Source organism: Clarias gariepinus, chromosome 22 (assembly GCF_024256425.1).
Source record: "Clarias gariepinus isolate MV-2021 ecotype Netherlands chromosome 22, CGAR_prim_01v2, whole genome shotgun sequence".
Lineage (NCBI taxonomy): Eukaryota > Metazoa > Chordata > Actinopteri > Siluriformes > Clariidae > Clarias > Clarias gariepinus.
This window is the reverse complement of record NC_071121.1, coordinates 28,852,501-28,867,500: the sequence shown is the minus strand read 5'-3', so window position 1 is coordinate 28,867,500 and position 15,000 is coordinate 28,852,501. Positions and strand designations below refer to the sequence as shown.

At 45.7% G+C, this 15,000-nt stretch overlaps 2 protein-coding genes and 1 long non-coding RNA gene across 5 annotated transcripts in view; 1 reads left to right on the top strand and 2 right to left on the bottom strand.

The window, feature by feature from the left end:
* tfr2 (transferrin receptor 2) overlaps window positions 1-4,146 on the top strand; it is an 11,697-nt gene extending 7,551 nt beyond the window's left edge. For both annotated transcript variants that reach the window (XM_053482387.1, XM_053482386.1), the window contains 10 exons: window positions 57-238; window positions 556-675; window positions 777-859; window positions 942-1,005; window positions 1,134-1,201; window positions 1,560-1,630; window positions 2,002-2,086; window positions 2,307-2,534; window positions 2,637-2,777; window positions 2,856-4,146. In XM_053482387.1, coding sequence (XP_053338362.1) covers window positions 57-238; window positions 556-675; window positions 777-859; window positions 942-1,005; window positions 1,134-1,201; window positions 1,560-1,630; window positions 2,002-2,086; window positions 2,307-2,534; window positions 2,637-2,777; window positions 2,856-3,098 — 1,285 coding nt within the window. In that variant the 3' untranslated portion in view covers window positions 3,099-4,146. The remainder of the gene's footprint in view (window positions 1-56; window positions 239-555; window positions 676-776; window positions 860-941; window positions 1,006-1,133; window positions 1,202-1,559; window positions 1,631-2,001; window positions 2,087-2,306; window positions 2,535-2,636; window positions 2,778-2,855) is intronic.
* A 1,107-nt stretch (window positions 4,147-5,253) lies between these two features.
* LOC128510251 (uncharacterized) lies at window positions 5,254-7,775 on the bottom strand. Of its 2 annotated transcripts, none has more exons than XR_008356104.1 (4): window positions 7,628-7,775; window positions 5,614-5,693; window positions 5,446-5,493; window positions 5,254-5,345 (listed from the first exon to the last, which is right to left on the bottom strand). It is a non-coding gene; the product is annotated as an uncharacterized LOC128510251 (long non-coding RNA). The 2 variants fall into 2 exon arrangements; XR_008356105.1 differs by lacking the exon at window positions 7,628-7,775 and adding an exon at window positions 6,131-6,185 and having other exon boundaries at window positions 5,614-6,044.
* A 3,249-nt stretch (window positions 7,776-11,024) lies between these two features.
* LOC128510874 (uncharacterized protein DDB_G0271670-like) lies at window positions 11,025-14,260 on the bottom strand. Its single transcript, XM_053483417.1, has 3 exons — window positions 14,210-14,260; window positions 14,064-14,090; window positions 11,025-12,116 (listed from the first exon to the last, which is right to left on the bottom strand). The coding sequence occupies exons 1-3, from the start codon at window positions 14,258-14,260 to the stop codon at window positions 11,025-11,027; spliced, it is 1,170 nt and encodes a 389-aa protein (XP_053339392.1).
* Between the last annotated feature and the right edge of the window lie 740 nt (window positions 14,261-15,000).

The window sequence follows — 15,000 nt, the reverse complement described above, 5'->3', positions numbered from 1 at the left end:
CTCTGTCACACCCTGCCCCTCCCCCCCTGCTTCACGCCCCCCTTCTTTCTATCCAGTCAGCTGTCGGGCGTGGCGTGCCCGCGGGGGTGGAGTGGGCGTCTCCCGTACGTACGCTGCGTTCTGGGTCCTCAGTTTTCAGCAGCAGACGGTCGGAAGGTAAAGATGGCCGTCTATAACACCATGAACTCTGTCCTGCTCAACAACATTTTCGCCTCCATCGAGGGCAAAGTCGAGCCTGGTGAGTGTGTGCGTGAGTGTGCGTGAGTGTGCGTGAGTGTGCGTGAGTGTGCGTGAGTGTGCGTGAGTGTGCGTGAGTGTGCGTGTGTGTGCGTGAGTGTGCGTGTGTGTGTTATGGACTTGCTCATTTATTCCACACAACCTTAGCTCTCTTGGGCGGGGCTAACCATTATGTAAGATCATTAGTGTTAGCAACTTCAATGCTAACCGAACCAATCAAAACTCATCATCTTAAACAGTTATGCTGTTAATCAAATGATTGCTGATTTGTTTCTTTCTATCCGTCTATATCCCCCCCCCCCCCCCCCCCCTCCCCAGATCAGTATATAATAATGGGGGCCCAGAGGGACTCATGGGGTCCAGGAGCCGTTAAGTCCGGTGTAGGAACAGCAATCCTGCTGGAACTCGCACGTGCTTTCAGTACCATGGTGCAGAATGGTACACACACACACACACACACACACGCACACACACACACACACACAAATTAATAAGACTACGACATATAGTTGGACATGGATCTGTCCCTCTCCTTGCAGGGTTTTCTCCCAGACGCAGTTTGCTCTTCGTCAGCTGGGATGCCGGAGAGTTTGGAAATGTGGGCGCCACCGAGTGGCTGGAGGTGAGAAGTGTGTGTGTAGTGTCTTTATCGACCGGGAGCACACGGCCCTGTGTAACACTGCTGTATCAATCGACTTTCTCAGGGTTACCTGTCCATGTTACACCTGAAGGCCGTGACCTACTTCAGTCTCGACCAGGCAGTCATGGGTAATCTCACACACTCTCTCTCTCTCTCTCTCTCTCTCTCTCTCTCACACTCTTTCTTACCCTCTCTCTCACTCTCTATCACTCACTCCATCTCTTTCTCTCTCACTCTCTTACCCTCTTGCGCACAGGTGATGATACTTTCTCTGTGTATATGAGTCCCCTGCTTGCCGACCTCATTGAAGGAGCCATTAAACAGGTTTGTGTGTCTTACTCTCTTATTGTGTGTGTGTGTGTGTGTGTGTGTGTGTGTGTGGTTTTTAAGTAAGAGCGGAAACCCTTCCAGATTAGTGATATATCCTCTATCCCCAAAATCTCAATCTAAAACAAACACGTCTGATCCACTGTGGCCCCGCCCCCAAACTGCAGCACTTAATGGATCCTCTGCCAACATCCTGGTGTCAGACACCACAGCGCCCCCCAGAGGCCCTGCAGAGCCACATCCTCACCCAGAGGAGCCGGAGCCAAGGGGAACTTTAAGTGGTTTTAATATCAATGGTTTTAAAATTGTGTGTGTGTGTGTGTGTGTGTGTGTGTGTGTGTGTGTGCGCGTGCAGGTTGAACACCCGAAGCATGTGGGTCAGTCCATCATGTCTGTGGCTGAAGGTCAGGGCGGGTGGAGGAGAAGGTCAGCGAGAACCTCTTTAACTCTCATCACAACTTTAAACCTGATCTTACTTCCATATTTACATTTTTAATAATAAACAAACATCAACACACAAGCAAACAAACACACACCACCAACACACACTAACACACACCACCAACACACACACGCAACTGAACAAACCCGCAGCACTTCTACTGTCTTCAGAACGTCTGTACACCATCTACAGCTCGAATCCTAAAACACGATGGAATTTATTAATTAAACACCAACACAGACTTTTAGTTGAACTTTATAGCTTTTTTTTAACGCATGCATGCATTAATAACACTGCAGAGACTGTGTGTGTGTGTGTGTGTGTGTGTGTGTGTGTGTGTGTGTGTGTGAAACAGAGTGAAGCCGCTGTATCTGAACAGTGGTGCGTACAGTTTCACAGCGTTCGGTGGTGTTCCTGCCATGGAGCTGCGCTTTCATGAGGTTGTAAACACACACACACACACACACACACACACACACACACACACACACACACACACACACACACACACACCATGATATAAATGTTTCTAATATAGATCTTGCCTGTGTGTGCTGTATATGAATCATGTAGTATATTTCTTTATATGTCCTAATGTACAATATGTGTGTGTGTGTGTGTGTGTGTGTGTGTGTGTGTGTGTGTGTGGTTGTGTGTCAGGAGGGCCACGTGTACCCGTTTGTGAACACACAGCTGGACAGTGTGTTGCGTCTGCAGGAGCGCGTGCAGGGCCGTGTGTGTTTGGTGGGCCGGGCCGTGGCCGAGCTGGTGGGCCTGATGGTGCTGAGACTCGCTCACGATCACATCGTCGCTCTGGACATCACACACTACAGCAGCACCGCGCTCAAACTCAGCGCCCTGCTCACACAGCTGTCTGCAGAGCTACAGGCACACACACACACACACACAGAGAGAGAGAGAGAGAGAGAGAGAGAATCACATCTGATAGAGATTCTAATGTGTGTGTGTGTGTGTGTGTGTGTGTGTCAGGTGCGGGGTCTGTCCCCTCAGTGGGTGTACACTGCGAGAGGAGATTACAGCCGAGCCGCTAAAACCCTGCAGGAGGCCATAAAGAACACAGACATACAGGACGAGAGGATGACACGCCTCTATAACACACGCCTCATGAGGGTACACACACACACACACACACATAGGCAACAATCACGTAGTTCACACTCTGAGTTTATTGTGTGTGTGTGTGTGAAGGTGGAGTACTACTTCCTGTCTCAGTACGTGTCTGTGATGGAGACGCCGTTCCGTCACGTGCTGCACGGTCGCGGTGAACACACCCTGAGCGCGCTCACTGAGCACCTCTCGCGGCTGCGCTCTCATCCTCACCTGTTCCACGAAGCTCGCTTCCGCCGCCAGCTCGCGCTCTTCACCTGGACGCTGCAGGGCGCGGCCAACGCGCTGAGCGGGGACGTCTGGAACATCGACAACCAGTTCTAGAACTACAAACCGTTCAGGACTCTTCTTCACCTGGCGTTACTCTAGAACCTGAAAATCCCCGTCAGAATATCTGTGGAGAACCAGAGAACGTTCACGATCCAGTCTGAAAGCTCCACGCTCTCTCAACACCGTTCCAGTCCCATTCTAGAACGTTCCATAGGCTACGCATCTGCATAACTCCCTGTGGAAGCTGCACAGGCAGAACTTTTGAGGTGCACACGTACCCCGGCCAGACGCCATTCTAGAACCTTCAGTGCCTGTTTTGGAAGCTACACTTCCTCCTCCTCGTTCTAGAACATTTAGTGCGTCCACAGCATGCACCAGAACGCTTTTTCACTCTAGAACCGACTCTAGAGCAGTTAGAACCCAGGGTTTCTTTTAATAACTTTATAAACAGGAGTTAGGTGTGTGTGTGTGTGTGTGTGTTTAATTAATGATTAATTGACATCTTTATTACTAAGTGATAGTGTCGTTAACAGAAGCAGTAATGATGAAGAGCAGCGTCTCTCATGATTATGACAGTCATACTGTCGTCCAATCAAAAGCAGCAACTGCTATCAGTCATCCTTTTGATGTAGCCACGCCCCAGGACTGTGACATCCCGGCTTCTGTTTAATCAGTAATAATGAGATCGCCGGGGTGACATCAATCCCCCTCTCCGTGTGTGTGTGTGTGTGTGTGTGTGTGTGTGTGTGAGTCTGATGATGTGTGTTTGACGTTTTACACACACAAGGATCTCACTATCTCACTCACTCACTCATCATCCTGTGTTCAGGGTCGCGTGGGCGGAGTCTATCCCAGGAGATCCCATGGGGCACGAGGTGGGGTACACCCTGGATAGGGTGCCAATCCATCGCAGGGCGCACACACACACACACACACACACACACACACACACACACTCACACTCACATGCTCGTTCACACACAATGGGCAATTTGTGAACACCAATTAGCCTATAAATAAATAAAACTAAATTAGCCTAACCTGCATATCTTTGGACTGTGGGAGGAAACCAGAGTACCCGGAGGAAACCCACAAGGATAAACTCCAATAAATTATTTTACTTTTAGCAAAAAGGAAGTCATGTTTTTGTCTTTTTTATTTCTCTCTCCACCATCACACTGTTGGATTCTGGATTGTAAGTCTGAGTGTGTAGATCAGATCTGATTGGACGGAGGCTGCACTGCTCTGATCCACTGCTTTCTATCATTTCTATCTATTATGGTTTCCATAGTAACAGTAATACCTGTTTGTGCACACTCGTCTGAAAATTCAGCGAAACATCTGCACTCTGTGCTAGGGCACGGTTTCCTGTAATGGAGAGAGAGTGAGAGAGAGTGAGTGTAAGGCTGAGAGAGTGAGTGAGTGTGGGAGAGGGTGAAAAAGTGAGGGTGAGAGAGTGAGACTCCACAGCATGAGCGTGTTAAATAGGTTTATTTACACGATTCAGAAGGAACACACGGAGGAACCTTCAGCTACAACTTCACACACAGTGAGAGAAGAAACACAACTCAATAATAACATACAGGAAAGTAAACAGCGCCACCTTCAGACACACGTGACATGATGTATTTTACAGCTATACTTTTATCAGGTGTGTGTTACTTCAGGTGTGTGAGATGGTGATCTGTGGAAAGAGAGAACAAACAGTTAGAAATGAGCAATCAATTCAGTGGAGGGTTTAAGACTCATGATGTCACACACACACACACACACACACACACACACACACACACAGTTTAACTACTGCTCACCTGTTTACACTCCTCCACCATCTTCTTCTCTGTTACCTTGTTCTTCTTCACCGCCATCATTCTGTCCATCACCTCCCTCTTCACCTCCCTCTTCACCTCCCTCATCTCCTTCGCCCTCGTCCTCAGCGCTGTCCCCCTCTTCACTCCCCCCCTCATTACTCTCCCCTCTCTTTTTGCGCGCTCTCTCTCCACCTCCTTGCTCTCCTTCACTCTGATCTCCCTGACCTTCTCCACCATTCTCTTCTCCTCCGTCCATCTCCCCTTCATTGTTTTCACTGTTCTCCTCTACTTCCTCTCCTCCTTCTCCTCCACCCTGCTCTCTCTCTGCATGGTTTCCTCCTTCTCCTCCCTCTTCTCCTCCCTCTTCTTCTCCTTCTCCTCCATCTTCTCGTCCCTCTTCTCCTCCCTCTTCTTCTTCTTCTCCTTCTCCTCCCTCTTCTTCTTCATTTCCTGTTTCTCCGACTTCATCACTGTTGTCTTCTGAGTCGGCCTGAAAGTCATTGATCATCAAATGATACCAAATCTCAGTGGACTAGTGACTTGTATAAACTTTGTGTGTGTGTGTGTGTGTGTGTGTGTGTGTACTGTACCCCGTCACCCTCTGCACTCTCTGAACGTGTCACACGGTGTTTGTGCAGCTGTGTAAACACATCGGATCAGACAGGAGACAGTGTGTGAGATCATTAAACCCCAGCGTGATGCTCATGTGTAATGTGTGTGTGTGTGTGTGTGTGTGTGTGTGTGGGCGGAGCTCCTACCGGTGCTGTGAGACTCGGAGCGAGCAGACACGCCATCATCATCATCATCATCATCAGCAGCGTTCCCCTCATGTTCCCTCCTGTGAACCGCAGTCAGGGTTAGTGTGACCTCGTTATACACAAAGCACATGAGCTACAGTACAGTAGAGTGTGTGTTTATTCAACACTCCGCTTCAGACCTTCAACACTGAGGAGGAATAAAACACTGTGTGTTTACAGAGGACTGATCTGTCTGTAGTGTCACTCACGGAGTGTTTAACTCACAGCACAACCTCACCGTCTCACCGCTCGTAAACCAGGACATCAATCAGCACTCACACTGAGCGAGTTCACTGACGTCATAAACACTCGCTCCCCCTCACCCGTCTGTCTCCCTCACCCGTCTGTCTCCCTCACCCGTCTGTCTCTCTAAACCACACAGCAGTGTAAACCTGTCTGTCTCCCTCACCCGTCTGTCTCTCTCACCTGTCTGTCTCTCTAAACCACAGAGCAGTGTAAACTGGTCTGTCTCCCTCACCTGTCTGTCTCTCTCACCTGTCTGTCTCCCTCACCTGTCTGTCTCTCTAAACCACAGAGCAGTGTAAACTGGTCTGTCTCCCTCACCTGTCTGTCTCTCTCACCTGTCTGTCTCCCTCACCTGTCTGTCTCTCTAAACCACACAGCAGTGTAAACCTGTCTGTCTCTCTCACCTGTCTGTCTCCCTCACCTGTTTGTCTCCTCCACCTGTCTGTCTCTCTCACCTGTCTGTCTCTCTCACCTGTCTGTCTCTCTAAACCACAGAGCAGTGTAAACCGGTCTGTCTCCCTCACCTGTCTGTCTCTCTCACCTGTCTGTCTCTCTAAACCACACAGCAGTGTAAACCTGTCTGTCTCTCTCACCTGACTGTCTCCCTCACCTGTCTGTCTCCCTCACCTGTCTGTCTCTCTAAACCACAGAGCAGTGTAAACCGGTCTGTCTCCCTCACCTGTCTGTCTCTCTCACCTGTCTGTCTCTCTAAACCACACAGCAGTGTAAACCTGTCTGTCTCTCTCACCTGACTGTCTCTCTCACCTGACTGTCTCTCTCACCTGTTTGTCTCCCTCACCTGTCTGTCTCTCTCACCTGTCTCCCTCCCTCACCTGTCTGTCTCTCTAAACCACAGAGCAGTGTAAACCGGTCTGTCTCCCTCACCTGTCTGTCTCTCTCACCTGTCTGTCTCTCTAAACCACACAGCAGTGTAAACCTGTCTGTCTCTCTCACCTGACTGTCTCTCTCACCTGACTGTCTCTCTCACCTGTTTGTCTCCCTCACCTGTCTGTCTCTCTCACCTGTCTCCCTCCCTCACCTGTCTGTCTCTCTAAACCACACAGCAGTGTAAACCTGTCTGTCTCTCTCACCTGACTGTCTCTCTCACCTGACTGTCTCTCTCACCTGTTTGTCTCCCTCACCTGTCTGTCTCTCTCACCTGTCTCCCTCCCTCACCTGTCTGTCTCTCTAAACCACAGAGCAGTGTAAACCTGTCTGTCCTGAAGGTGTGTGTGAGATTAAAGCTACAGCTGACTGTTGCTCAGCACTCACACTGGAGACTCCTTACACTCATGTTACACACACACACACACACACACACACACACACACACACACACACACAACTTCTCATCATGAGTTTTAAACCTGTTTATGATCAGTAGAGCGTGCGCTGTACACGTCTCTGTTAATGAGTCGTTACTATGGAAACCATAACGAGTGCATTAATATAAACCTGCACTACTGTCTGAGCTGCTGTCAGAGAGAATTAATCAACACCTTCTGACCGATTTATACAATCAACTTCTCAAATAATCCACATATTATATTATATTATATTATATTAGTATTTCTTTAATTATTTTTATCCAGAATAAAATCCTCACATCTGCATTAGCTGATCAGTAACACACTGCTCGAGTCTACACTGGATTATTATTATAATTTTTTTTTATAAATCTGAGTTTTACAAATTCCACACGTGTGTAGAGACAGAAGCTCAGACTTACCTTTAATCTGAGACGTCACGCAGCTGATCTGTGGATTTTACATGAACTTTAGAGTTCTGTTTCAGTTCTGAGTGAATTTAAAGCACAGCGTAGAGTGTGTTCAGCCAATCAGGATGCAGGAGAGAGTGTGTGTGTGTGTGTGTGTGTGTGTGTGGGCGAAATGGCGAGACGCAGAGCTTTTTAATAAAAGTCTCCATAAACCTTCTGTTTGTATGACACAATGTTTTAGTTTAAACTGACCTTTCTTCACTGTGACACACACACCCACACACACACACACACACACACACACACACACACATCAAGACCAATAATAATAATGATAATAATAATAATAATGTTAAATACAGTGTGTTACTCCCCCACCCTGCTGCTGTCTCACACTCATATACTGCACACACACACACACACACACATCTCACACTTTATTACTGAAGTGCAGAACAACAGACTGTTTATAAAAGTCTCAGAATTCACTCGTGCTTTAGTGTTTGGTCTCCGAGCGATGTACGCTTCTCTCCACTGCTGCAGCCATTCATAACAGATTCATCACTAGGATTAATAACAGACAACCACAAGAGTCACCTGAGGGTTTTAAAATGCCTGGATCATAAACCAACATGAAAAAGCTACTTGGATCACAAGAATCACTGCAGTGACACAAATGTTCCAGGGCCCGTATTCACAAAGCTTCGTAGAATTCTCTCAGAGAGCTCCCTTCTATCTTAGCTTAAAAAGTCCTAGCTGGGAGTCCTAGACTGAAAGTGATTTAGGAAACTTCTCAGAGCAACTCTGAGTAAGGAAAGTACAATTCCCTTTATCTTAGTGAGGAGGCGTGGTCGACCCCGTAGCTAGGGATGATGCAGCAATTCAAGGACTGTGATTGGTTGATAAAAAAAAACTGTAAATGGTGAAAATAGCACGTATGATAATAGGACAGACAGTGAAGTCATAAAGTTTGGATATAAATAAATTGTATAATCATGACTACAGTCTGTTTAAGTCGCACTTTTGGATGGTATGAAGGCAACAACCCAAGATGTTTCGTGAATTATTTTTATCTGTACTAAGATTTTGTCCTAAATTTAAGGAAAATTTCAAGAAAATGTTATAATTCTAAGAATTTTCTTAGAATTCTGTCACCAGGAGCAACTTTTAGGCTTAAGAAGCTTCGTGACTACGGGCCCTGAAGTGCTCGAATCAGGAGTTGTCTGAATAATAAGAGTCATTTGAATCAGTACTTGGAGTTAATAAGTTATTTGTGTCGTTTAAAGAAATCGTTTGACTCAGAGTCAGTTGAACTGAACAAATCACTCCATAAATTGTTAGAAGTGCTAGAATCACCTGAATCTCTCCGGTGGCTGACAAGTCTTGGGTTATTTGAGCATAAAGTATTTTGTAATATTTGTAAAAGTAGTTAAATTTCTTACTTAAATTACATGAAGAGCCTGGAAATACTTCTCTTACGTTGCTTAAATGGCGAGCCCCTTTAACAAAATGGGGGGGGGGGGGTGATCATAGGGTTAGATTAGATTAGATTGGATTAGATTAGATTAGATTTAGAGACTTCATCTGTGTGTCACTATGATGCCGATGATATCACTATGATATCAGGCGCTTATTTAGTTTGAATTCTAACCAATGAAGCATTTTCATTTAAATACAAAAGTGTTTCAGTTATGTAACATGATGGACGGTTTTAAACCTCAAACTGTAAGTACAGTATGACCTTTGACCCAGGGTCCAGAGAAGTGTCTCTGTGTGCTGTGCAGTGTTGGTGGATGTTACTTTTTAAAGTAACTAATTACATTACAAAATTACTGTCATTAAAAAGTAATCAGTTCCATTACAGCGTTACTTTCTGATAAAAGTAACTAGTTCAGTACTTTCCACTGCAGAGAATGAAAACTCCTTTGTGGTTCCTCATGCATGTTGTTTTAGTCAAGTTCATGATGATTTCGTGAGCGAGTCTGATGCTGAATAAACAGCTCAGGTTTCTGTTTCTGAGGAACATCAGACAGGGTTCAGGGTTCAGCATCACGTCTGTAATTAATGCTTTAATTAGCGAGATATCTAATGATTAATCAGTCAAAACACAAATAAGGTGTGTGTGTGTGTGTGTGTGTGTCATCCTGCACTGTCTGATTCAATCAGGAGTCAATAACCCAGGGGACTTCAGCCCAGGAAATAAAACCTCAAACCTGACAAACTGTCAGCAATTTCCCAGTTCTTAAAAAAACATAAAAAAAAGATTACCCTAAACACACCTCATGATTTATCCATGTTCCTCATCGTTTAAACTGATTTTTTAGACATTTTCCTTTGATTCTGTAAAGCTGCTTTGTGACACAGACCGTTGTTAAAAGCTCTTCACAGATGACATCAGATTGAAGTGAATAGGCCGTGATTAGATTCTGCAGGACATAACTGAGCTCTAAAGTCATTCATTTGGATCAGATTCAAGTTCAAGTGAATCTGATCCAAATGTTCATCACAAGTTCATCACATTTCTGAAAGTGTTGATATTTAACGGATCCGGACGAAATAAAAAAACAGCTTTGCTTCTGATGAGTTGAGATTAATGAGACGTCTGAAGCTTCGTTAAAATGTAATAGAGTAAATCAGTAAATCAGAGACGTGTTAATGTCTGAGAGGGTGCGCGTCTCGCAGGGACTCGCTCTGTCACGTGCAGGAAACACAAACCTCATCGCAATGTTTCACAGCTTCTGGTTCAGCATCAGAGCCAAAAATACACAATTAGAAACTAAGACCTGTAGCGTCCTCAGGTCCTGCCATGGTGTTAGTTACACTGGCATTTATATGTGTGTGTTGTGGTTCGGGTCAGAGGTGTGTGTCATGTCTGTGGAAGGCGTGGAGCGGAGCGCAACCCAGACTGCGGTCATATTTTACACACCACAACACACACCCAGCATCTGAACCTCATTAACACTGCAGTGTACCAACACTAGTGCACTTTTTAGACTGTGAGTGAACCACACACACACACACACACACACACACACACACACACACACACACACACAACACATCTGATAGATCGCTTAGTGACGATGTCCTCTCTTGTCCCAGAGATCTCCCAACCCACGGGATAAGCCATCACCAATGTCTCACGGACGTCCCTACAGTCTGGTGTCCTGTGTGTCTCTGGAGGAAAGTAACGCAGGTTTCAATCAAAGTTCAATGAATCATGAAGTCTATAATTATTTATAACAATGTTTATTTGAATAGAGTACACATAAAGAAAAGAGAGATTAGGTCTAATAACTTATTAGCTGTATGATCTGTTAGTTATGGCTGAGACATGTGACATCATCACAGCTGGACAGGAAACGAGAACTGATTGATCGAGAGGAACTGATTGGGTTGCTGTTAGGAATCATTCACTGGAGTTGGATGAGCTGTGATGAACTACATGCTTTTCTTTAGATTCACTTGAACTGCTTGAATCACTCGAATCACTGGAGTCGCTTGAACTGCAAGAGTCACTTGAGTCACTTGAGTCACTTGAACTGCATGAGTTACTTGAGTCACTTGAATCACTTGAGTCACTTGAGTCACTTGAATCACTTGAGTCACTTGAGTCACTTGAACTGCATGATTTACTTGAGTCACTTGAATCACTTGAGTCACTTGAGTCGCTTGAACTGCATGAGTCACTTGAGTCGCTTGAGTCACTAGAACTGCTGGAGCTGCTTGAATCACAAGATTTACTTGAATCACTTGAGCTGCTGGAGTCTTTTGATTCACTTGAGCTTGAGCTTGAGCTTGAACATGAGCTTGAGCTTGAGCTTGAGCTTGAACTTGAGCTTGAGCTTGAGTGGTCAGGGCTCTTTGGTACTTGTGTTGTTTGGGCGTGGCCAGGGTCATCACGTAGCCATCCAAAATCATCAAACTCAAAACTAAAATCTGCACTTTGGGCTTTCTCTGTTTTCACATTTTGTCTGTTTCCTGTCGTTTCTTTCTTAGCTGCAGCTTTAGTTTTTCCCTTTGCAGTTTTTTTCTTTGCTTCTCCAGAGGTGGCAGTGTTGGGCTTCTCCTCTCCATTGTTCTTTGTTTTCTCCATGTTGTCATTGTTCTCTCCATTCTCAGCGCTCCGAGGCCTGATGCGAGCACGCTTCAACTCCAAATCCAAGACAGGAAGTGAGGTGTCATGGCTGGTGTCTACAGGGGTGTAAGTCAGCTCAGTGGGTGGAGCAGTCAGTGTCGAGGGCGTTGGGGTTCCGGTGTGACTCAGCTCCATGGACTCAGTCATGCTTTGAACAGCAGGAACTTCAGTACGGCGAGTTAGAACACTTATCAGAGTTTTGGTTCCCATTTTAGGTTCACTTAGGTTCGGGGTTGTGACCTCCAGGCACTGCTTAGCTACAGGAATGAAGTTCTCCTCAGGAGCCTGGAGCGGAGTGTGTGTTCTCCCAGGAGAACGCCAGAACATCTGAGGGAGCAGAGAGCTGCTTGGTATGGAACTCACCTGAAATACAAAACATCATCAGAAATACATGACATCATCATAAAGAAGAGAGAAACCTGGAGAAAGGGATTTATATGGACTGGCCAGACAGAGAGACTGAGCGGAAAATGATGTACTACAGGCTAGGGAGATGATAGATGCAGATGGAAAAGTACTGACTGGTAAAGAGAGTGTTTTGCAGAGCTAATGAATGGACAGAATAAGGGGGAGAGAAAAGGTTGGATAAGGTGGAGGTAGTGGATCAGGTAGTACCGGGAATTAGTACGGTTGAAGTGAGGACAGCTATGGAGAGGATGAAGAGTGGACAGGCAGTTAGTCCAGATGACATTCTAGTGGAGGCATGGAAGGGGAGTGGCTTATTAGATTATTTAACAAGGTCTTGGAGAGTGAGAGGATGTCTGATAAGTGGACAAAAAGCTTTTTAATTCCAGTTGTTTGAAACTGGAACAAGGGTTGATGAGCCACACCATAAAGTTATGGAAAAGAGTGATGGAAGCTATGTTGAGAAGAGTGGTGACAATCTGTGAGCAACAGTACGGCTTCATGCCAAGAAAGGGAACTACAGGTGCCATGCTTGTGGTGACAATGCAGATGGAGAACCTTATCAGCAGGAATGAAAGGGAAAGCTTACAGGACGGTAGTGAGACCAGCGATGTTGTACAGTTTGGAGATGTTTCTGCTGACAAAAAGACAGGAAGCAGAGGTGGAGGTGGCAGAGCTGAAGATGCTGTGGGTTGCTTCGGGAGTGACAAGAATGGACAGGATTAGGTATCGTGTATTAAAGGAACAGAGCAGGTAGGACGGTTTGGGGACAAAGTTAGAGAGGCCAGATTAGGATGGTTTGGACATGTGCCCAGTTGTGAGGGGTATATCAGGAGGAGAAGGTTAAAGATAAAGCTGCCAGTTAGGAGTAGAAGAGGAAGGACCAAGAGGAGATTTATGGACATGGTGAGGGAGGACATGCAGGAGGACAGAGTGACAAAGGAAGATGTAGAAGACAGAGTTAGATGGAGACAAATGGTCTGCTGTGGCGACTCCTAACAAGAGCAGCCGGAAGAGGAAGAAGAAGATCAGAAAAAAGAGAGGAAGCCAGAGTTACATTTGATTCTCAGATAATGATGATTATACACACTCGGTCTTTTATTCCCTAAAAGAGCTGTAGTGTCCCCTGCTGGGTGAGAGGTTGTGTGCAGTGTGTAGTTCAGGAGTGCACTAGATGTTCTACACTCTGTTATGCCTGTGTAGCTCACACACCATGGTTTTAAACATGCATCCTGTTTCCAGCTCGAGCTCTCATGTATATTATATTACATTCATTTCATAGTGAAAACCAACGTACTGCTGAGACTGAATCAGCTGCTCCGGCCATGGCAAAATCCCCACTTCCCTGAGAGAGAGAGAGAGAGAGAGAGAGAGGGGGGTGTAGTTATAAGTGTAATTATCATGAGTATGAGTACAGATCCTACCCTGCACAAAGTTGCACCCTTATGTTTCAGTTAAAGGGGCCCACTGCAGTGTAGCGTCTCCAGCACGTCCCAAACAAATACTCTCATAACCATCTCCAGTGTGTAAATGATTCCTCGTGCTCCCAGAGCCGCTCTCTCTCACACACTCTGGAATATGACACGTTCCATCAGAGAAGAAGAAACCCTCCATAGATGTGATCCTCTGGTGGTTCAGTACATTCAGGTGGTCAGCTGACTTCATTTTATTGCCCCATAACGTTACTGAGTCTAGACCTGAGTAACTGATCAACCCCAGATCATAACACTGTCTCCAGAGGCTTGTACAGTGGACACTATGCATGATGGGAGCATCGCTTCATGTCCTTCCCTTCTCACCCTGACACGCCCATCACTCTGGAATAGGCTCAGTCTGGACTCATCAGGTCACATGACTGTGTGTGTGTGTGTGTGTGTGTGTGTGTGGTGAGGATGTGTCTCTTACTGACTGCGTCTCCTCCACCTGGGGAACCTGAGAATCACAAAAAACAACAGTTTTACACTTCCGGACACCTTTTTAATGAAGCTCTCAGTAACACACACACACACACACACACACACACACACACACAGTAAGGCAGTGTAACGTACAGGAAGAGCAGTGAGGGAGCCAAAGAGGCACAACAACACGACCTTCATCATGGTCACAGATCTGTAAAATACACAAATCACATTAAATATTATATAAATATTATAAATATACAGACAGGAGACAAACACTCAGGATTACCCAACAATAATATCTAATTTACCTTTATTTCATTTGCTTGTTTACTGAAATAAAAATAAAACTGAGAAAGGAGGAGATTTAATTCTAGTTTCTCACAAATTGAGAAGAGGAAAAGTGAACACTCTACCAGGTCTGTAAAAATATTTATCACAATATAAAAATGTCCCCAAACACACAAATTACTGCTTGATGGACGTAAATAAACTGAATCATTAGAGTTATATGACTCATTTGATTCATAACCTCATTTTATTGGAGGCGGAGCTTCGCCTGAATCGAGTCAAAAGCGCGAGTCTGTTACATCACCCGAGGGTCATGATTGATCTAATGGACGATTGATCCGATCACTTCAGACCTTCGAGTCACCTGAATAGCAGAGACTCGCTAGAATCACGCTGGACTTGTTTAAGTGGTTCGACTTGTTTAAATCAACACTGACGCTAACGTTAGCTCCAGCACCGCTACAGCGCTGCTTACTCTCTCGCAAACTGTTCAGAACACTAACGCTCGTGATTTCAGGGTTTAATGTGGGTTATGAATATGCTAATGAGAAGCGTCGGGATTGGACGCTCGTATTATAAGGGTGTGTGTGATACACAGTGTGTGCGCAGTGCATTCTGGGAATTAGACATAGTGACGGAGCGCTGATAGG

What these genes read in the sequence shown, in the direction of transcription:
- LOC128510874 (XM_053483417.1), bottom strand. Translation starts at nt 14,260, where the DNA reads ATGATGAAGGTCGTGTTGTTGTGCCTCTTTGGCTCCCTCACTGCTCTT. An exon ending in GCTCCCTCACTGCTCTTCCT is followed by an intron (nt 14,091 to 14,209) that starts GTACGTTACACT and finishes TGTGATTCTCAG; the next exon opens with GTTCCCCAGGTGGAGGAGAC. An exon ending in AGGTGGAGGAGACGCAGTCA is followed by an intron (nt 12,117 to 14,063) that starts GTAAGAGACACA and finishes TTTGTATTTCAG; the next exon opens with GTGAGTTCCATACCAAGCAG.